At 41.1% G+C, this 22,635-nt stretch overlaps 1 protein-coding gene across 1 annotated transcript in view; it reads left to right on the top strand.

Annotated features, from left to right (window-relative positions):
* Positions 1–22,635, top strand: part of wdr1 (WD repeat domain 1) — a 55,306-nt gene that overhangs the window by 26,471 nt on the left and 6,200 nt on the right. The window contains exons 6-12 of the mRNA XM_078214845.1: positions 5,672–5,749; positions 7,362–7,442; positions 7,812–8,045; positions 12,955–13,042; positions 15,707–15,863; positions 20,616–20,703; positions 22,003–22,113. Coding sequence (XP_078070971.1) covers positions 5,672–5,749; positions 7,362–7,442; positions 7,812–8,045; positions 12,955–13,042; positions 15,707–15,863; positions 20,616–20,703; positions 22,003–22,113 — 837 coding nt within the window. The remainder of the gene's footprint in view (positions 1–5,671; positions 5,750–7,361; positions 7,443–7,811; positions 8,046–12,954; positions 13,043–15,706; positions 15,864–20,615; positions 20,704–22,002; positions 22,114–22,635) is intronic.

Genomic DNA, 22,635 nt, shown 5'->3' with positions numbered 1-22,635 from the left:
AACTTGCTGTCGGTGGAGGTAGTGGAAGCAGATACGATAGTGACTTTTAAGGGGTGTCTTGACAAATACATGAATAGGATGGGAATAGAGGGATATGGTCCCCGGAAGGGTAGGGGATTTTAGTTCAGTCAGGTAGCATGGTCGGTGCACATTGGAGGGCCGAAGGGGACTGTTCCTGTGCTGTAATTTCCTTTGTTCTGAAGGATCCACTAGACAAAAATGACCATGAGACAATAGAATTTCACAGAACAGTTTGAGGGTGGGAAACTTTGGTCTCAAGGACAACTTCAAAGGAATGAAAATGAGTTGGTGAAAGTGGACTGGGAAAATAACTTAAAAGGTAAAATGATAGAGAAGCAGAGGGAGATATTCTGAACACAGATATACTTCATTGAGAAATATTCCACAAGAAGAATGAACCATGCGTGGCTAGCTAAAAACAATTCACAGGTGGTATCAATTGAAATGAGTTACACAATGCTGCAAAATATTAGTGCCATTTCAGTAGATTGGGAAAGTTAATCCAGCGATGGATGACTGGAAAAATAATCGAGGGAGAAACTAGAATGCGAGATGAAAAAAACGGGGGTACATCTGCGCAAAAAGGAAGAGAGTAGCGAGATTAAATGTTTGTCCCTTAGAGGATGAGACTGGGCAAATAACAATGAGAAACCAGGACATGACAGGAACTTTGAACAAGTATTTTGTATTTGTCTTTACACGAGGCATTAAAAAATCGATTGTAATCTTCCAAAATTCCCTTGCTTTGGCAAAGTGGATTTGAAAAGTAAAAATGTAACACCCCTGTTCAAGCAAGGAGGGGGTGGAAAGCACAAAACTATAAGCCAGATAGCTTAACATTTGTTTTTATTGGGTGGAGGAGGGGTGGAATTCTGGTTTCCATTATTAAGGAAGAAGTGGCAGGACATGAACAAAATCAGAATACATTAAGAGCAAACATGCCTTTATGAAAAGGAAGTTGTACAGGATGAAGTTTGAATATTCACAAAAGAGCTCTAAATGGACAAAGGGGAACCATAGACATAATGGCCAGGATACTCTGAAACATATGCAGCAAAATGGGAGTCAGTCCCACCTTTTTAGCATGATTTCCAGAATGAATCTCCAATGCTCTGCGCATCACCAACTGCCCTAGTGCGATTCACTCTGGAAAGCGGGGACGGGGCCTATTCCTGCCCAAGAGGCCAGCAGCATAACGCTGAGTGGGACACTGCATACGCGCTCATCTGTCAGCACAGAAATCGTGGCATTCATGGTGCCCCCCCCACCCGGCATTGCCTGCCTCCAGGTCTCTGGCCAGCCATTGGCTGGCTAGCCCTGCAACCCCCCCACTGCTGCACTCCTGGATCTCTCTGGGCCAGCCCTGATCCCGATGACCAGCCCCAATCTCCCTCCCTCCCTCCCTCACCGATCCCAATTGCAGAGTGGCAACTGGTCTCCCCCATAGGCCCTGGCACTGGGCAATGCCAGTTTGCCCTTGGGTGGTGCCAGGCTGGTGCTTACGACTGACCGGGGGAGCCTCAATGGTCTCTTTCCTCTGGTGGAATCAGGACACCTATTCCCTGTTGGTGAAAAGCAATAGTAAACCCCAGTGGAGGGTACCACTCCTGGCAGTGAGGTGTCAAGAGATGCTAGTGGACCTGGAGAATTCAGTTCAATGGCCTGCTAATCATATGGAAATGGAGATGTGATAACTAAGTGGACAAAAATTTGGCAAATGGAGTATAATTTCAGAAGAATAGCAGCAATGTTGTCAGTTGAGAGATCCTGCAATAGAGGGATTTGTGTGTCCTATTGCATGAATCACAAAGTTGGCATGCATGTACTGCAAGTAATTAGGAAAGTAAATGGCATGTTGACCTTTTATTATAAGGGTCAGGGTGATGAATATAAAAGTAGGGAAGTCTTGCTGTACAAGGCATAGGGCATTTGAGACTGCACCTGGAGGACTATGTACAGTTTAGGTCTCCTTAGTTTTCCTCCCACAGTGTGAAAGGCGTGCTGGTTAGGTGCATTGACCATGCTAAATTCTCCCTCAGTGTACCTGAACAGGCACCAGAGAGTGGCGACTAGGGATTTTCACATAACTTATTTGCAGTGTCAATGTAAGCCTACTTGTGACACTAAATAAGAACTTTCCAAAAAAAACTTTAAAGGATGAATATGCTTGTATTGGGGACAGTTCAAAGAAGGCTCACTTGGTTGTGATTGTCTTGTGGTGAAAAGTTAAACATGTGCCTATACTCATTGGTGTTTGGAAGAACGAGAGGGGTTCTTGCTGAAGTAGATGCAGGGAGGATGTTTCCCCTTGCCGGGGAAGCCAAAACTAAGGGGTGTCTCATTTTAGATGGAGATGAGAAATTGATTTGATTGTCAGTCATCTTTGGAATTTACTGCCGCAGACTAAGTGGAGGCTGGATGATATTTGAGGCTGAGCCAAGGCCACAACCAAATCAGCCATGATCGAATTGAATGGCAGAGGAGCCTTGAAGGGCAAATAGCCCACTCCTGTTTTTAGTTAATGTTCTCATTCAATAAGCTTGTAAGAACACAACACATGAACAGAATTGGCTTGCTAAAATTATGAATTCAGGAAACAAATCCCAACGGGTGGCACAGTGGTTAGCACTGCTGCCTCTCAGTTCCAGAGACCTGGGTTCAATTTCCAGCTTGGGTCACTGCCTGTGTAGAGTTTGCACGTTTTCCCCATGTCTACATGGGTTTCCTCCAGGTGCTCCAGTTTCCTCCCGCAGTCCAAAGATGTGTGGATTGGGTGCATTGGCCATGCTAAATTGCTCCTTAGTGTCCCATGATGTGTAGGATAGAGGGATTAGTGGGGTAAATATGTAGGGTTACGGTAATAGGGCCTAGGTGGGATTGTTGTTGGTGCAGACTTGATGAGCCTAGTGGCCTCCTGCACTGTACAGTTTCTATGATTCTAACTGCAGTAGAAAACTTAAACAGCATAACTAGAAATTACAAAGGAGATGTAGAAACAAGCAATCCAGAATAAGAATTTAGCTGAGCCTTGACTATGAAAGAGAGAGGCACTTGATGAAATTATTTCAAATACTGTTTTGAACAGCATCCTGACAGTTAACTAACTTTCTCTACTGATTATTGAATCGCTATTGTGCAGAAGGAGGCTATTCAGTTCATCGAGTCTGCAGCAACTCTCCGACAGAGCATCTTACCCAGGCCCACTCCTGCCCTGTCTCAACCTCACATTTACCCCACTAATCCCCCCAACCTACACATTTTGGGACAGTATGGAACCGTTTAGCATGACCAATCCACTTAACCATTGGATTGTGGGAGGAAACCTGAGCACCTGGAGGAAACTCATACAAGCATAGGGAGAATGTGCAAACTGCACACGGCCACCCAAGGCTGGAATCGAACCTGGGTCTCCGGCACTGAGGCAGCAGTGCTCACCACTCTGCCATCGTGCCACTCCTAAGTTGAAAATGTGCTGGAAATTAGACCTCTAGATCATCGCCTCCTCTTTTTAAAATATTGTGCACTAACCTTCCAAGCAAGCAATTCTCAAAAAGTAAAGCATAATGTTTGAATTTTCTGTTAAATATTTTTTGCAGTAACTTGGTATAAGTTGCTATGTTCTAGCAGTTTATTTAAAAAATACAACCTTTTTAGATGTGCAGAAAGTGAATATTTTGAAATGTTGTATATATTTTAAATTCTTCATTTATGCAAAAATGTTTATACTTTAGTATGCCAGTGAAATTTTGGCAAACAAGCTGGAAATAAGTTTAATATTTTGCTGTCCCTATTCTAAACACTTTGCACCTGCATACATTAGCTAGCCTTCCTCAAAAGGAGCTATTTATATTTCCACTTGTACTTTGTGCTTCTACTCATTGAGGAAACTGTTAGGTAATTATAAATATTTAAATTTGTCCTGATTAAAAGCTGATTAAGTAGGAATCCATAACTTATGTGTTTTAGGTTATGTGGGGAAAAGTCAGATATATATGCTATTTGCTAATTGTAGAATGTAGTAATGGGCTTGGGGAAATCAGCTGACCAACTCATGAAGTTAGATGCATCAGGATGGTGTTTTTGTTTAAATATTTGAAATTTGTCCAGCTATGCATGGAACTATTGACTGTTGTAAAAACCTGTCTGGTTCACTAATGTCCTTTAGGGAAGGAAGTCTGCTGCCCTTACCTGGTTTGGCTTGCATGTAACTCCAGACCCACAGCAGTGTGGTTAACATCTTTTGAAAAGTCGTAGTAAGCCACTCAGTTCAAGGGTCATTAGGGATAGACAACAAATGCTAGTCTCGCCAATAATTCTCAGCTCCCATCAAGGATTTTTTTAAAAACTTCTACTAAAAATTTGGAATTCTTTCACAAATGGCAATTGATGGTCGGAGTTAATTGTAAATTTAAGATTGATAGGTTCTTGTTAGCTAGTTGCATTAAGGGATACAGGGCAAAGGTGGGTGTATGGAATTAGATTACATATCAGCCATGGTCTCATTAAATGACAGAACAGGTTCAAGTGGCTAAATGGCTTACATTTCCTATATCCAAGTGCTCTTCTTGCCAGCTCCACCTTAAACCTTCTGTAAACTTAATTTCCTTCAAAGCTCTGACTATATTCTAATTTTTACCAAATCCCATTCACCCATTACCCCTGTGCTTGCTGGCCTACATTAGCTCCCAGTTGTATTGAGTAGAGGTTCTTTGTGATGGAGTTTTTCAGGTTACGTTTCCTTGTAAAATGGAATTGTGGGCAGCACGGTAGCACAGTGGTTAGCACTGCTGCTTCACAGCTCCAGGGACCTGGGTTCGATTCCTGGCTTGGGTCACTGTCTGTGTGGAGTTTGCACATTCTCCTCGTGTCAGTGTGGGTTTCCTCCGGGTGCTCCGGTTTCCTCCCACAGTCCAAAGATGTGCGGGTTAGGTTGATTGGCCATGCTAAAATTGCCCCTTGGTGTCCTGGGATGCGTAGATTAGAGGGATTAGCGGGTAAAATATGTAGGGATATGGGGGTAGGGCCTGGGTGGGATTGCCGTTGGTGCAGGCTCGATGGGCCGAATGGCCTCTTTCTGTGCTGTAGGGTTTCTAAGATTCTAAGACCTGGGCATTTTTTTCAAGTAGATGAAACGGTCTTATTGATTTTCAACTAGCTATGAAGGACAGAACTTCAGCACTCAACTTTTTAGTGTCATTTGAATTGGCTGAGCACTCAACAGCAATGATGGGAACTTTGAGAGGAGACCGAATAGAATCATCAACTCAGCACTTAACTCAAGGCATTCACAAATATTTCAACCATGTTTCTTGTAATATCTATTGGCATCCTCATCATATGTTGCCTGCCATGTGGATAGGGTATTTCTATGAAAAATTTCATTTTTGTAATGTTCAGTTGAGTTTCATTGTCTCAAGACATTATACTGTTGGGCTTCTATCCCAATTTCATTCATAATAAAGATATTTAATGGTGTGGAGAAATCTAGAGCTATTCACTGTTTTACTGTCTGGTGACAAATATGAATTATGACAATTTATCTGTGGTCTTTTTTCGACTTTAAAATTTAAAATCTCAACTCTAAGAAAAGTATCTTATCTTGTACCTATGAAATCCATTTTCTAGACTTGCTTCTCTAATTTCCCCTTAGAGCCATTCAAGTTTTGTGAACTGCTTGCGATATTCTAATGATGGGTCAAAGTTTGCTTCAGCTGGTGCAGACGGACAGGTAAGATTAGACACAACTTATTCGGGAGTACAATATCTCTGAGTTCGCATATGCTCATTGCTTACATTACTTGATGAAAATTTCAGTGCCATGAACTCCATCTAATAAGATCCATTTGATCTTCCTGAATTTGTATGCTGGCAGAAGAACAAAGTTTGTTTCCTATTGCTGATGATTTCGAAAAATCCCAATATTGGTCCAGTATGTACTTTGTTGAAGTGCAATGTCACAATTTGCTTCAGTGGCATTTCCAAAGGAAGGCAAGCTGGGCCAATTACCATAGAGTAGTGGGATCTGTGTTTTGTGCTTCAATTAAATCTGGGAAATGGCTGTAGTGAATGTTAAATTATTTATCCCACTTCATGTTTTCAGAGAAATGGCTTGTCATTCCTCTACTGTGTGAACTACATAGAAGAGGAGGGGGGGGGGAGGAAATGTGTTATGTAGATGACAAGATTTAACAAATTAGTGCTTACAGGGAACATAATTAAATGCCCTGCATTAAGCATAGTATCTATGCAAGTATCAACATGCACATAGAAATATAATGACATATTTTGAGATGTAATCACAGTGCATCATTTATTTAACATAGTCACACTGTTTACCAGTCAGCTGGCTCTTGGTGGAGTATACATTGCTTGCTTTTCTATATGTGAATGTGTTAAGATCATAATTGAAAATGTTTCTGTTAAAATGCCACATTTTAAGCAGAAACCTGACAAATGTCAAAATGTATTGTCAATCATTGATCCTGATTGACAGCAAAAATAAATATTTGATTTTATCTCAAACAAAACAACAGCTAAAGAACCAAAATAAGTAGAGACAACATAGAACATTTGGGCTTAAATTCAATACATTCCAAATCTGTGAAATTTTAAACAGTCACTTGAGCTAATATAGTGTCTCATCCTAGAGACATGCAAAATGTGTCCCCAGCCCTTTAGCATAAGATGGGCACAATGTCAATTTATGGACCCCAAGTCTGTGCATGACTGCCACCATGTTTGTCCTCACTTTTTAAATGTGCCTGACAGCTACCTGAAATTGGCATTAGCTCAGTTTACATATACAAAGGTTTTGTCTGCTTCAGTTTTCTTTTTACAATGTGTGGAAAAATGAGGCTGTGCAGTTTTGACCAGTTTGTCTGGTCAGTGACTGTTGGAGGCTGCTGAATGAACAATATGGAAAGTTGTGCTTTCAAGAGTCATTTAGTGTTTTAGCATAGCTTTAAAGACTCACCATATTAACAAGGTTTTAAATTAAATTTGGAATATCAGGCTTCAGTTTTGAACACTGGATAATACATTTCAGTTATAACTTCAAGTGCAAAGCATCAACAGATGTTCCTAAAATGTATTATCCAGTTTTTTGTTAAATACATTGGGCTTTTCTTATGGATGCCTTATTTTAAAAGGGGGGTGGGGTAGAGGGGAGTTTTTTTTTTATAATTATCAATGAAAGACACATTTGGAACAATCAGTTTGTACATCTTATTTGAGTATCTCAACATGCGAATGTAATTTGGATTCTTGCAAAAATTCAATACCTGTTTTTCTTGGTACTTATTCCATTTTAAGTGCTAATTAGTTTGTTTTTTTCAAAATAGGTCTTTATCTATGATGGGAAGAATGGGGATCAGCTGTGTGCTCTTGGAGGTGGCAGTGCCCACAGTGGAGGTGTATATGCTGTAAGTTTGTTACATTAGGCTTGGGATGAATGTGCAATTATCTACAAAAAGACTGATTGTTACTGTATGACTTTGAAACGCAGCTTAACTTTAAAACTGAAAGACACATATTAAATGTCCTTTCCATTGCTAATTTGATAAAATTCTGGTGAATCATCTTGCTACTGTGATTTTACTCAGTTTTTTAAACAATGCATTGAAGCTGTTTTTGCTTTACCAAAGTCTTGATTGAATAGAACATTCCAGCTAATGTACAGTTTAAAACTTGTTGAATTGGTTGTAACTAGCAAATATTTAAAGCTACCTGCCAGTTAATGTTTTAATTGGTTGAAACCCCATATCTTAATTTCTGTCCTTTGTCTTCCACAGATTAGTTGGAGTCCTGAGAATACGCACCTACTCTCTGCTTCTGGTGATAAGACTGTTAAACTATGGGATGTTGAAGCCAACACTGCAGTGACAACATTCAATATGGGGTCTGATGTATTGGACCAACAATTGGGCTGCTTGTGGCAGAACAATCATCTGCTGAGCATTTCACTTTCTGGCTATATCAACTATCTAGATAAAGCAAATCCCAGCAAGCCTCTCCGTGTTCTCAAGGTAAAGCACTTTCTATAGTGCTCGGAGAATGTTCTCATTGTGATGTCTTAGTTCAGAGATGCTAAACTGTTTTTATTATCCTTGCCCCCCACCCGCATGCCTAGCTCCCTCAAATTAAAATTTGCTTTATGTTAACTCTGAAACACAAAGATCTGAATCTTTCAAACAGCATCATTGCCAAATGGATAGCTGCTGCTCTCAAAGATTCCCCTCACTTGATGCTGCTTTGTATTTAAATGTGCAGCACACCATTCCCTGGGAATCTCCATCAGAGTGGAATAGAGTCAAGGGAAGACAGCACCCCCTCCAATCCTCCCCAGACCATTTTATGGCACTGGCTGCCATATGAGGAGTTTAAAGGTCCAGTTTTTGAATGTAGTGAGTGAATGGGGTGGGAGATGTCCGTTTGTGGGGTGTAGTTGGGAGGGAAATGGGTTGTCAGGTTTTCTGGGGGGGTGGGGGGGGGAATCATTAATCATGTCAGAGGGATGATTGTGTAGTTAGTCACGTGTTATACCATGTTTTAATTTGTCCAACATTTCCTGGTAACTATCTGGGTAAGTACTGTGAAACTGTCAAGTCTCCAACACAGTCATTCACATGGCCCCAGAGAGCAGGGAATTGCCCATCAGAAATTTAAACTTCCTGGGCAATTTCAGGACTTCCACTGGACTCCAATGCATAGGTTCAGTCATACATTCAGTCTCTTGACTATCAGAGAGCCAGCAGATCTGGCCTAGCCAGCGATGTCCACATCCTGTAAAATATTTTAAAGACAGCAGTAGGGGTGTGGGGGGGATCATAGACCAGGCAGCAATAAGAATGGGGTGTGTGGGGAGAATAGACCAGGCAGGAGTAGGGGCTGTGGTCAGGAAGTTACAGCTGGAGCTGGGGAATGTGTAAGCTTACTATTTTTGTGTTCTAGTGGTTTGTATGTACACCCTTGTTCATACATATGTCTAAAAATATACAAAATAATTATATGCAAATTTTTTGTCTATGATGGCATGCAGCAATCAGTCAAGATGGTCTTAATTTGCTGTGATTTTTACATTTTGTTCCATTAAGTTCCTACAAAATCATTTTCACTAAAGATTAACTTCTCTGAAGAAACAAATCCTCTTGGACTCCTATTACTATTTATAACAAGATTATTATGACGAAAACTCTCTTGAGCTATAACAATTGGAGAAACGCTGTCCTTCAACAGAGGACATTGTGGAATAAAATGCTGTAATTTGTGATGTGGTGATTTGGCTTGTTGGCATTGTTTGGTATGTGTTCATAAACTTTTCAGTAAAGTGCCTTCTGGATACTGAAAATAGTTTTTTAAAAATATATTTTCCATATATAATTGATGCTTGTCATTAGGAAGTCCTATTTCATTGACCACAAAGGGTCTTGCAAGAACATCAATAGTTTTTGTTTTTTTTCGATTCATTCATGATGTGGGCATCACTTGTTGGGCCAGCATTTATTGCCCACCCCTAATTGCCCTTGAACTGGCTTTCTAGGCCATTCCTTTGCTGTGGTTCTGGAGTCACATGTAGGCCAGACTAGATTAGTGAGGAAAATCTGCCATCCTAAAGGGCATTAGTAAACCAAATGAGATTTTACAGCAATTGACAATGGTTCTATAGTCATCATTAGGTTAAGCCTAGATCTTATAGGTCCAAATTTCAGTATCGACCATGATGAGACTTGAACCTGGGTCTCCCCAGAGGTTTGCCACAAGTGTCTGGATTATTAAGCCAGTGATAATGCCACTGCTGTTAGCTGAGGGCAAAATTGTTATCCGTAGTTTTAAATACTTAGTTCCTGGAAGAGTAAATAACCTGAAATAATGTAAAAGATGTTCTGCCAAGCACAAATTAATAACATGGTATGAATTTTGGTACCTGTGCAACATGGCTCACCTCATGCTTGCTAAAAGCGAGATACATTCATATGCAGTATTCTCTCCTCTGCAGACAATAGGGACATGTCCAGCCAATTACATCTTTTGAAATTAAGCAAAAGTGTGGCAGATAAAATTTCCCTGGTAAATTCCCCATGGAAACCTCTTGGCCAATCGGTGTGCTTTTCTCATGCAACATCAATAAATGCTCTCTTTGGCATTCTTGCATCTGTCCTGATGAGTGCAAGACTCAAAGCTTCCAGAGTCCTTTTCCACAATGCATCATCTGAAATGTTCTACTGCTGGGTCTGATAACTTTAGCTTTACAGTAGGCACCTGATGTTTGCTCTAAACCACTGTCATATTTAAACTCCCCTTTGGCCTCTTAAGCATCCCCAATTTTAATTGCAACACCATTGGTGGCAATGCTTTTAGCTGCCAAGGTCCTAAGGTCTGGAACCCCTCTGCCTCACTTTCCTCCTATAAAATGCTCCTTAAAACCTACTGACCCAGGTTTTGGTCATCTGCCTTAATATCTCCCTTTTATATCATAAAATTTTAAAATGTTCCTGCGATTCATAGAATTCCTACAGTGCAGAAAGACATTATCCAGCCCATCCAGTCTGCATTCTCTGAAAGAGCATCCCACCCTTGGCACTGTCCTATACCCATAACCCCACGCATTTACCATGGCTAATCCACCTAACCTATGCATCTTTTGGCACTAAGGGGCAATTTAGCATTGCCAATCTAATCTGCACATTTTTTGACTGGGAGGAAACCGGAGGACCCAGAGGAAGCCCACACCGAAATGGGGAGAATGTGCAACTCAAGCATGGGTCCCTGCTGCTGAGGCAGCAATGCTGACCACTGCCACCCACAAGCATTGCCCATCTCTTTACCCATCCAGTGGCAATACCACCGCACACCCACCTACCCCTATTGATGCCATTGTACCTATACCTAGGGATCAGCACGGTTTTGTGAAGGGTAGGTCGTGTCTCACAAACCTTATTGAGTTCTTTGAGAAGGTGACCAAAGAGGTGGATGAGGGTAAAGCGGTTGATGTGGTGTATATGGATTTCAGCAAAGTGTTTGATAAGGTTCCCCATGGTAAGGTTTTGCAGAAAATACGGTCACATGGGATTGAGGGTGATTTAGTGGTTTGGATCAGGAATTGGCTAGCTGTAAGAAAACAGAGGGTGGCAGTTGATGGGAAATATTCATCCTGGAGTTCAGTTACTAGTGGTGTACCGCAAGGATCTGTTTTGGGGCCACTGCTGTTTGTCATTTTTATTAATGACCTGGATGAGAGTGTGGAAGGATGGATTAGTAAATTTGCGGATGACACTAAAATCGGTGGAGTTGTAGACAGTGCGGAGGGAAGTGGCAGGTTACAGAGGGACATAGATAAGCTGCAGAGCTGGGCTGAGAGGTGGCAAATGGAGTTTAATGCGGAAAAGTGTGAGGTGATTCACTTTGGAAGGAGTAACAGGGATACAGAGTACTGGGCTAATGGTAAGATACTTGGTAGTGTGGATGAACAGAGGGATTTGGGTGTCCATGTGCATAGATCCCTGAAAGTTGGCACCCAGGTTGATAGGGTTGTTAAGAAGGCGTACGGTGTGTTAGCTTTTATTGGTAGAGGGATTGAGTTTCGGAGCCAGGAGGTCATGCTGCAACTGTACAAAACTCTGGTGTGGCCGCATTTGGAGTATTGCGTCCAGTTCTGGTCGCCGCATTCTCGGAAAGATGTGGAAGTGTTGGAAAGGGTGCAGGGGAGATTTACCAGATGTTGCCTGGTATGGTGGGAAAATCGTATGAGGAAAGGCTGAGGGACTTGAGGTTATTTTCGGTAGAGAGAAGGTTAAGAGGTGACTTAATAGAGGCAATACAAAATGATCAGAGGATTAGATAGGGTGGATAGTGAGAGCCTTTTTCCTCGGATGGTGATGGCTAGCACGAGGGGACGTAGCTTTAAATTGAGGGGTGAGAGATGTAGGACAGATGTTAGAGGTAGGTTCTTTCCTCAGAGAGTAGTAAGGGCGTGGAATGCCCTGCCTGCAGCAGTAGTGGACTCGTCAACATTAAGAGCATTCAAATGGTTATTGGATGAACATATGGATGATATTGGAATAGTGTAGATTAGAGGGGTTTTAGATTGGTTCCACTGGTCGGCGCAACATCGAGGGCCGAAGGGCCTGTACTGCGCTGTAGTGTTCTATGTTCTACGTTCTATGTTCAACCATCCAAAATAATTTTGATCATTTATCTTGTCCACTTCTGTAGATTCTTAAAAGTGCAGTGAATATTTGAGGTTTAACCTAATATTTGAAGAATTTTGCAATGGAGAAATATTTTCCAGGTCTAAATGTAAATGTTCAGTAATTCAGTTCCTTTGCATCTCAAATATTTCTCCGCCTTTATTTAGAGGAAAATATTTCAGAAAAGTAGGCGAAGTATCTGTTCATTTTGTTTCCTGTCTCTTTCTGCCTTTGGTCTTTGAAGTTATTGAACGGCTATGATTTTGAGCACCAATTGTAACCAGTGTGGCCATTAATGTACAAGTCTTAATGATAACTGTCAAGATCATGGGTCATCACAGTCGAGCTCTATCTTGTCCTTGCCCAAGATATGCCCACATGTTTTTCTCCATGGTTATTGGTTAATGATTAAAAAAAGAAATCAAACCAAGGCACTTTGTTTATGCGAACTAGAGAGGTCAGTTGTAATCAATCAGCATAGCTCTTAAATCCAGTTCTATGCTGCTTGGGTGCTGCACTATGTAAACCCATTTGTTATTTGCAATTCAGCTACGAGCTAGTGTCAAACAATCCGGTATGGTTTCTGATGCATTTTCTTTGCTGCATTTTAGCCTTTCTTTCATCTATTTAAGTAACTTTTGACTTATTCCTGAATTATACAGTTGATTTTGGTCCTAAAAGCAACTGCATACAATTTCCATTGAATTTGTATCCAAAAATATTTTGATTATGCTGTTTTACTTTATAGGGGCACAGCAAGTCAATTCAATCCTTGGCAGTCCACTCATCTGATGGAAGGCATTCCATCTTCTCAGGCAGCCATGATGGCCATATCAATATCCTTTTTCAGTGCATATCTTGAGATCTGGTAACTTGACTGCTTCAGTTACCTGCCCAGAATATCAAACTGTATAACTTGGAACATGTTAAATTAAATTATTTAGCTTTTTAGTTTTTCTCAATTCCTTCATCTTTGTCTGATTTTCTTAAAAGAAATATCACCTGCATTTTCAGTTACTTTAGTTTTTGATTAAAATTGACAATGTTTGTGTTTCTTCATACAAAAGCAAAGCCTGCGGATGTTGGAAATACTGTGGATCTGGCAGCATGTAGGTTAACATTTCGGGTTGATTACATTTTTGTTAGAACTAAAAGTCATCAACCTGAAATGTTAACCTTGTTGCTTCCCCACAGATAACTGTCAGATTTGCAAAGTGTTTCCAGCAGTTTCTGCTTTTATTTTGAGATTTTTCATTTTGTTTTATGCAATTGTCCTTGGCTTCAATCAATAGAAATTTGTATACATCAGTTTGTAGGCATTAGTTTTTGGAGCAATTTTGGGACTTGCCTTTTATATTTTACAACCGTGAGAATCTTTCTTTGAACTGAGCCAGATTTGAGAAACAACCTAATTTTCTTGTTGTCGAGCCACTTAGTAATTTATTTAATTCCCATGTTGATATATACTTTATTTCGGCAATAAAGGAAAATGTATTTTTGCTTCGTTCTCTATCATAGTATAAAATTTTAAGCCCTACTTGAAAATGTAATTGCCTTGAAATTAAAGCCTTTGCTAATATGAATTTAATAAGAATTCTTTTTTTGTAAAAGGTTTCAGTTACTTTATTAGTCTGCGAATCCATGGAACCATTGTAAAGTTAAACCATGTAAGGAGGTCATTTGACCCATCTTGTCCGTGCAAGCCCAATGACATCCAGGTGTCCTTTTTAATCCCATCTTCTTGCACCTGGCCCACAGTCCTGTATCTTACAGCACTTGAGGTGCAGATCAAGGCACTTCAGGTACTTTATAAGTGTTTAGGGTCTCTGCCTCCATCAACTTGAGCAGCGAATTCTAGAAACCACCACCCTTTGTGGTTTTTTAAAAAAAATCTTCCTCGTGTCCCCTCTACGCCTACTGCCACATGTTGAATCTATGTCCCCTGGTTCTAGAATTCTCTGACAAGAAAAACAATGTTACCCTGTCCACTCTATCTCTTCCCCTCATAATTTTGTACACCTCAATCAAGTCACCCCTCGGCCTCCTTTGTTCCAAGCAAAGCCCCAACCTATCTAATCTCTCCTCCTAGCTACACTTTTCTGGCCCAGGCAACATTATTGTGAACCTTCTCTCCACACTCTCTCCAGAGCAATTACATCCTTCCTATAATCAGAACTGCACACAATACTCCAGTTGTGGCCTTACCAATATCCTGTATAATTAGAACATTATATTCTATACCTCTGCCAATGAAGGAGAGCATTCCATATGTCTTTACAACCTTGTCTACTTGGAACTACTGCCTTTATGGACCTGTGTATTTGTACGCCAAGATCTCTCACTTAATCTACCCCTCTTAGTATATTCCCATTTATTAACTGTTTGACCTCCCTAAATGCATGACCTCACACTTGTGTTAAAATCCATCTGCCACTTTACCACCCACCCCACCAACCCATCTATATCATTTTGGAGATTATAACTATCCTCAACACTACTCAGCCAATCTTTGTTCTCTTCAAATTTCCCAATTGTGCCCCTTCTCATTCACATCCAAATCGCCAATATATTACACAAACCATAAGGGTCCTGACATCAAGCCCTGTGGAACACCACTTGAAATAACTTTCCATCATAACTTTGTGCATTTAGGATTTCCACTTTTGGACTCCGGTTATGAGGGCTTTATAAGCAAGCTTCTCCTCTCCAGGGACGGCATGGTGGTTAGCACTGCTGCCTCAGCTCCAGGGACCTGGGTTCAATTCTGGCCTTGGGTGACTGTGTTCTCCCCCCATGTCTGCGTGGGTTTCCTCCCACAGTTCAAAGATGTGTGGGTTAGATGGATTAGCCATGCGAAATTACCCTTTAGTGTCCCAAATTGCATAGGTTAGATGGATTAGCCATAATTAATGTATGGGGTTACAGAGATAGGGTGGGGAAGAGGGCCTGAGTAAGATACTCTGTCAGAGTTGATGCAGACCTAATGGGCTGAATGGCCTCTTCTGCCCTGTAGGGATTCTATGATTTCACATCAAGCTTTTGCTTGGATGCTACTGACTGCATGACTATCTCTCGTCGTTCCTTCTCTCTTTGAAACTGTTTCTTCCCTGATTGGTGTTTAATTTATACACTGGGCAGTAAAACCAGCTGTTTCTTCCCCACACACACCAGACTTTTAAATACATATTCAGTTTCTGCAACCTTGGCTTTTTTCTCACCTGTAAGAATTAATTGTTTTAAAACGCAACACTTAAATATAACCCATTGCCAAAACCTTTCCATTGTTTATTAAAAAAAATGTAAGATATATGTTGAAGTTTTGCTGACTACGTTTTCAGTTTTTGAAAAAAAAATACACAAACTGTGTTATTTAGCTTGGAATCAATCCAGAAATGCTACACAGAAATGGTACCACTTCCTTCAGGTGTATCATGCAATGCTTTTGAATGTATTTGACAAATTTTCCGTTTTATGTTCCCTTAACTCCCATGATTCCTCACATGATTGGAATGCTCAAACTGGAGAGAATGATACTTTTTCAGGGAAAGGGCATACGAACCAGGTGTCATCTATGGTGGTCAATGACTCGGATGAGCTTGTCAGTTGTGGTATGGATGATACTGTGCGTTTCACAAATTTGGTCAAGAAAGAATACAAGTAAGATGCTATTACATTGTTGCATGTTTTATTGTCTTCAGCTTGTGTATCCTTTACACAGTGTTTCAAAATCTGAAATTTTGCTGAATACTATCCTTTTAGGATGCAATGCTCTCCTTACCAACCAAGTGCAGGGGTTGGAAAATCACCTTTTGTTAAGCAGAATGTCGCGATTGTGAATAGTCTGGGCTAGGGAATGGAGTTGGGGGCAAAAAAGTGGAGTTTAATGGGAGCCAGAAACAATTTGTGTCTCATGCTTAGTTCGAGGAAATTTAAGATTTTGCAAACAGCAGACTGGAAGGGTCTTGCAAGGGGGATTAAAAATGGTAGCAAGGAAACCAATCTCACTTGAGTGATGTCACCAAGGGACAGCATGCAGAAGAGGGAGCTAAAGATGAGTCTTTGGATCCAGGGTTTATGGTGCCCAGATGGGAAGGGAAGTCACTGCTGGAAGTGATTTTCTTAAAAAGGCTTTGGCGGTGAATTGTGTTGGTGACCATGTCAAAGGCTGCAGGGGGGGTTGGGGGGCGGGGGAACGAGGAAAGAATGCACACGTGTGTTGCTCAATATTCTTTAATTGAGCAGTGAACAATTGATATTTTTGGGTATTGAGTACCCTTGAAGCTCCAAGTGTGCACATTTGAGACAAATCAAGCCGGATGCCACATTGCTGAGGTTGTTGGTGTGCTTGAAGTAAGCAAAATGGGTAGATCACGACATCAATCAACATGCGACATTTAATTTGACACTGGTACCATTTTGGAGCATGTTGAGCAGCAGGAAGCATATCTCCTCCAACATGTACCTACCTTCATAGCCCCATTATCAGGAATCTTCAACTAACCGATTAGTTGCTGGTTTAAGTCTTGCTTTGATTTTACAGGTGTTTGGTGCTTTCTATGATTTCAAGTTGTTCGGGTCTATGGGGATTGCTGTGGCAGGTGTGGCGTATTTGCAGACTTCCAAGTTTTCTGCGTACACCTGTTGCTACCAGACATGAGTGTTCTTGTAGGCATTTCCATAGTAATACGACATAATTTGGAGATTTAGCAGAGGTAATTCAAAACCTAAGGGCTCTGAGCAAAATGTCATCCCTGCTCAAGGCACTCGGTGCAGTTCTCCTGTCAGAGCTTTAGCAAACTAGGTGTGAGACATCTGTTTTTTGTAAGATTGCAGCCTTCACTGTGGTGCAAGCTGGTTGTATGTGCATCTCTTTGTTGGTGCCACATGTCAAATATCACATCGTGAAACCAAAAGGTATTCCACTCAACAGATTTCCTTTTTGCACATTTGTTGCTCTGTGCAGTTTCTTTAAGATCGCCTCATGGACCCATGTATGTAGGTTAAAGGGACAGCTACTTGTACAAAGCCTGTTTATTCCCCGTGTGGTACATTTGGGTGACTGCATGGCTGCAGCTTAGAGGGAATATTGCCCTCACAGCCCAGCTGCTGTGTGACAATGAGCAGCAGGTCATGCAGGTTAGTGTCCAGTATCATGGCAGCAGTCATGATTCCTTTGCACAGTAACCAAAGGGGAGTACTCGGTTGACTAGGGGCATCCATTGACCACATGGCTCATAACTTGGATGCGCAACCCACATTGTCAACTGAAGCCATGCTGCTCCACAAAATATGATCGAGTAAACCATTGGCATTTTGAAACAACACTCTGGAGCAGCCTTGGAATATTTGGCAGAGCTGTTAAGATTCATGAGCTTCATGCTGCACAGTCTCCCTGACATGAGGACAACTCTTGCCACTAATGATATGATAGGCTGAAGCAGGGGTGTAAGATGGAAGAGACAACCTAGATGCCCCTTTCGACTTGTGTTATCTGCAAAGAACTTGTGTGCAATATCATTAATATAACTCCATTCGCTAACATTTCTGCACCTTACTTACCCCTCTGATTACTGCAGCATTTGCTGAGCCATGGTGCAAAATTAAAGCTAATGCAAAATAAACGTTCCAAAACAAATTTCTAAATGAAATTGTCATAGTGCATGCAATCAACTGATCTCACTTTTGCACTCCCTTAGTGCCTTTCTTCTGAGAGTGTTGTTGCCTGTCCCAGTGCTCCTGTGCAGTACTACCCCAGTGGCTGTGGCATGACTCGTGGACAGCTGCTGATTTTCAGTGGTGCATGTAGCATATATCCGGAGAGGCTGCCCTGTAGCAGCTCTTGACGTTGGCCCTGTTTCGGACTGCACAATTCATGAGAGGCAGCAATCTGGGCTGGCTGGCTAATTGTCAACACAAGGCAGAGTGGCAGAATGAATGCCCTTGTCCTGTGAGGACAATCTTTTTCATGTGGCCCTGGCCCATGCCTCAGTGGTTGAAGAGATGGAAGTGAGGAGGTGAACCCAATGGTCCCGGACTCTGAACCACTCTGCCAAATGTAATATCAGTAACTGTAATTCCCCAATAGTTAGCAGATTCGGTGTCATTTTGTCCTTTGACAGAATTGCACTTGGACATCTGAAAGAAGAAAGAGAAAGGAGTTGGGCTGTGATGTGGAAATGGGGAGCATGGAGTAGAATAGAATGCTTACACCACCTGCGGCTTGTAAATCAGGAGGATTATTTAGGATTCTTTAAAGGAATATGTTGGGTAAGGGGGAATGGGATGCAAAACTGAGGATGAGGTATAATGTGGCCTCCTTCAGTTTCAGCTCCTTTGCTGGCCACGGCCTCGGCAAATAATTGTCTCAACAATGTACTTTCTCCTCGATGGATGTTTAGCTGTGAAAGCCTCTAATAAACCCCTCTGGTTAGCTTCTGTCTCCACCTTGATCTGCAAGAGTGAAGAAATTTGTCTGGTGTCTTGCAACATATTAGGCGATGTAGCCATCATATGGCTTCTTTTCCCTCCCAGTGAAGCAGTTGAGGCTCCCTCATTGAATATTTTTAAGGCGAGGATAGATACATTTTTGAACAGTAAAGGATTTAAGGGTTATGTTGAGTGGGTGGTTAAGTGGAGCTGAGTCCATGAAAGGATAAACCATGATCTTATTTAGTGGCAGAGCAGGTTCAAGGGGCCAGATGGCCTACTCCTGCTCTTATTTCATATGTTGTGTTCTCAACCAAAATGTTACTTTTAATTTCCTTTTGCCTATCTTGTACTGTGCAGTTATTTTAAGGTTTTCATTTTGATTTTAAAAACATGTATGCATCTTAAAGTAACTGACTGGTAGGTATATATTAAATTAAGCAATGTGTGCAGTCATTAAACTACTAGCAGTGTCTAGATCATTAGGGTATTGACTCTATAGCGATCTGCTTCCACTGCCTTCTGAACATATGCCTTCAGGGCATCCTTGCCCCAGTTTTCCTCTCCAAGGCCTCCAGTGCAGCATTCAAGAACCTTTGAACCCACTCTCTCCCATGTGCTATTCTTCAGTGTTTCCGAGGTCATACTCACTTCTACATGATTACCAGCACCCGCTCTAGCAACGTACCCTTTAAGAAGTGCATGCTAGCTTTAAGTTGCTTTAACTCTCCCCTTTCTTGCATTTTGTCTTTATTTGGGGATGGGTTATTGACCGATATTTACAGTAATCCCACGTTTACTTCTCGAGCCTTGTTTCCTAGAGTTTTCCTAACTCTGTCACATCTGTTTTAGATGAACTTCTTCAATACACCTTCCTTTTTTATTTAATTGACAATTGTCACCTGCCATGGTTGACGGGGCTTTCCATCACACATTCTTTTTCCTGCACTTCTGCTCTTGCCCTTTCTTCCCAGAACCACAATAGAGTTCTCCCATCCTCACATTTCACCCAAACCAGCTTCTGTGTTCAACAGGACACTTCTGTCACGTGTCACCTCTAGCGTAATGTCACCACGAAGCCCATCTTCCCCCGTCCTCCACTTTCATTTTCTGAAAAATTATTCCATCTGTCACACTAGTCCATCCCTTAAGTCACTTTACCACCTCTTCCCTTTCCATGCAAGTGCAGGGAACACAAGCACCTCTTTTACCTCATTCCCTCCAACAGAAATATACTTATTTGAATTTAAACATTGTATCCACTGCTCATATTATGGTCATCTTTACACTGGAGAGGCCAAATGCAGGCTGGGTGACCGCTTTGCTGAATACCTCCATCCAGTCTGCATGTGTGATCCTGGACTTCCAGTTTCCTGTCATTTTAATTTTCCATCTTGCTTCCACTCTGATCTTTCTGTCAGGACTGCTAGTGTTCCAATGAAGGTGAACACGAGCTCGAGGAAAAGCTCCTCATTGTTTGACTGGGTGCCATGAAACCTTTTATCACTTTCTGCCTCCCAACCTATCATAGACATTCCCTTTTGTCATTCTTCCCGCCCCCCCCCCCCTCAACTTGCTAAAACTGGAATCGATTTTTAACTTTTCCCAATTCTAATGAAAGAGCACAGACCACTCTCCATTGATGCTGCCAGACCTGCTGCATATTTTGTTTTTATACTAACTTTAGGTAGTGATAACCACTCAGATATTATCCTTCGGCTGGTGTGTCCAGGCAATCAGCAGCATAGTCAGCACTGGATGGTTGCTAAAATCATTGAAATGAATAAGCAGTACAAAGTTGGAGCGGTGCCTGCATCGCAATCAATAAACATGGGTTAGTTGCAATTTCGTGATCCCTGTGCTGATGTTTCAGGAGCTATCAAATTTTGCGCTCAGTAATTTGTGTTATCACTCTGTCTAATGTTAACAATATTGCTATACATGTTCTATCTATTTAGTATTTTCACTGACTATTGTTTATAGTGCCCAAGACACAATGAAGTTGGATAGCCAACCCAAGGATGTTGGTGTTGGTCCTGGTGGCCTTACAGTGGTCATTTGCATTGGGCAGGTAATTTTTTTGAATATTGTCTACTTGTGGATAATGTGTAGTTTTACATCTAAGTAATGGTTTTATTGGTTAACCTTGTCTTAATTGTGCTTGTAATGGATAATAGCATTTTGTGCTTAAGTGTAAATTTTTAGTTTATTTTAAACTATAGGACTCATCAAAGCACAAAATCCAAACTAAATAATGGATAGTGGAATATGGAGCACAGGGCCACATTTGTGACTTTCACACCTTCACAAGATGTATAATGGACGCTACTCATCACAATTTTATTCTGCCTCCAGTTCAATGGCAAATGCAGACAGTGCAGAGGGAAATGGCAGGTTACAGAGGGACATAGATAAGCTGCAGAGCTGGGCTGAGAGGTGGCAAATGGAGTTTAATGCGGAAAAGTGTGAGGTGATTCACTTTGGAAGGAGTAACAGGAATTCAGAGGACTGGGCTAATGGTAAGATACTTGGTAGTGTGGATGAACAGAGGGACCTGGGTGTCCATGTGCATAGATCCCTGAACATTGGCACCGAGGTTGATAGGGTTGTTAAGAAGGCGTACGGTGTGTTAACTTTTATTGGTAGAGGGATTGAGTTTCGGAGCCAGGAGGTCATGCTGCAACTGTACAAAACTCTGGTGCGGCCGCACTTGGAGTATTGCGTACAGTTCTGGTCGCCGCATTATAGGAAAGATGTAGAAGCATTGGAAAGGGTGCAGAGGAGATTTACCAGGATGTTGCCTGGTATGGTGGGAAGATCGTAATGAGGAAAGGCTGAGGGACTTGAGGTTATTTTCGGTAGAGAGAAGGTTAAGAGGTGACTTAATAGAGGCACACAAGATGATCAGAGGATTAGATAGGGTGGATAGTGAGAGCCTTTTTCCTCGATGGTGATGGCTAGCACGAGGAGAAATAGCTTTAAATTGAGGGGTGAGAGATATAGGACAGATGTTAGAGGTAGGTTCTTTACTCAGAGTAGTAAGGGTGTGGAATGCCCTGCCTGCAGCAGTAGTGGACTTGTCAACATTAAGAGCATTCAAATGGTTATTGGATAAACATATGGATGATATTGGAATAGTGTAGATTAGAGGGGCTTTAGATGGGTTTCACTGGTCGACGCAACATCGAGGGCCGAAGGGCCTGTACTGCGCTGTAATGTTCTATGTTCTAAAAGCAAATTTGTTAGCTAATAATTTCTAATTGGTTAAATTAAAAGCAATCAATTAACTTTGACTCTGAAATCTGTATTAATTCTTAAACTGTGACCAAGAACTTGTGCAAAAATGTAATAAATATATTCATCTGTTCAGATTGTACTGCTGAAGAACAAGAAGAAAGTTTTTATGATTGAGAACCTTGATTATGAGCCACGATGCTTAGCAGTTCATCCTGGAGGAACTACTGTGGCTGTGGGAGGAAACGTAAGACATGTCTTTACTTGTTTAATTGAACTGTAATTGTGCCAAAATGTTCATTATATATGCATTGCCAATGAACATGGATACTGTCAAGTATATAAAAATATACTAATTCTGTTAAAATTGGAGTAATATGCTTGTAATAGAAGTTCACTTAATTTTACCATGACATTTTGTTAAAATAGACACTTTAATTTTCAATGTTAGTGTTCTCTTGAAATATTCGATTTCTGGTTGCAAATTAATTTTAATTTTCTGGTGTAAACCAGCATGATTGAGTTAGTTTTAAAGTTCTCAAGACTATTGAAGTTGGTTCTAAAGTTTAACTTTGATAATTGAGCAGATCATTTAAAATAATATTCATTCATAAATGTGCATCTCAAGAAAAGTGTCGTGTTGCAATAGGATGTATGAATTTTCTTTAAAAAGCAAGGGTCTGACATTTGCAAATTCAGTATTACTGCTTTCTGCCCTTTTTCCCTTGCAGGAAACTATTGTATAATTCATAATTTTCAAACTGTTGTA

This window comes from Mustelus asterias, chromosome 1, assembly GCF_964213995.1.
Source record: "Mustelus asterias chromosome 1, sMusAst1.hap1.1, whole genome shotgun sequence".
In the NCBI taxonomy this organism is placed as follows: Eukaryota; Metazoa; Chordata; class Chondrichthyes; order Carcharhiniformes; family Triakidae; genus Mustelus; species Mustelus asterias.
Note: the sequence above shows the minus strand (reverse complement) of the source record. Positions and strands in the feature narration are given on the sequence as shown.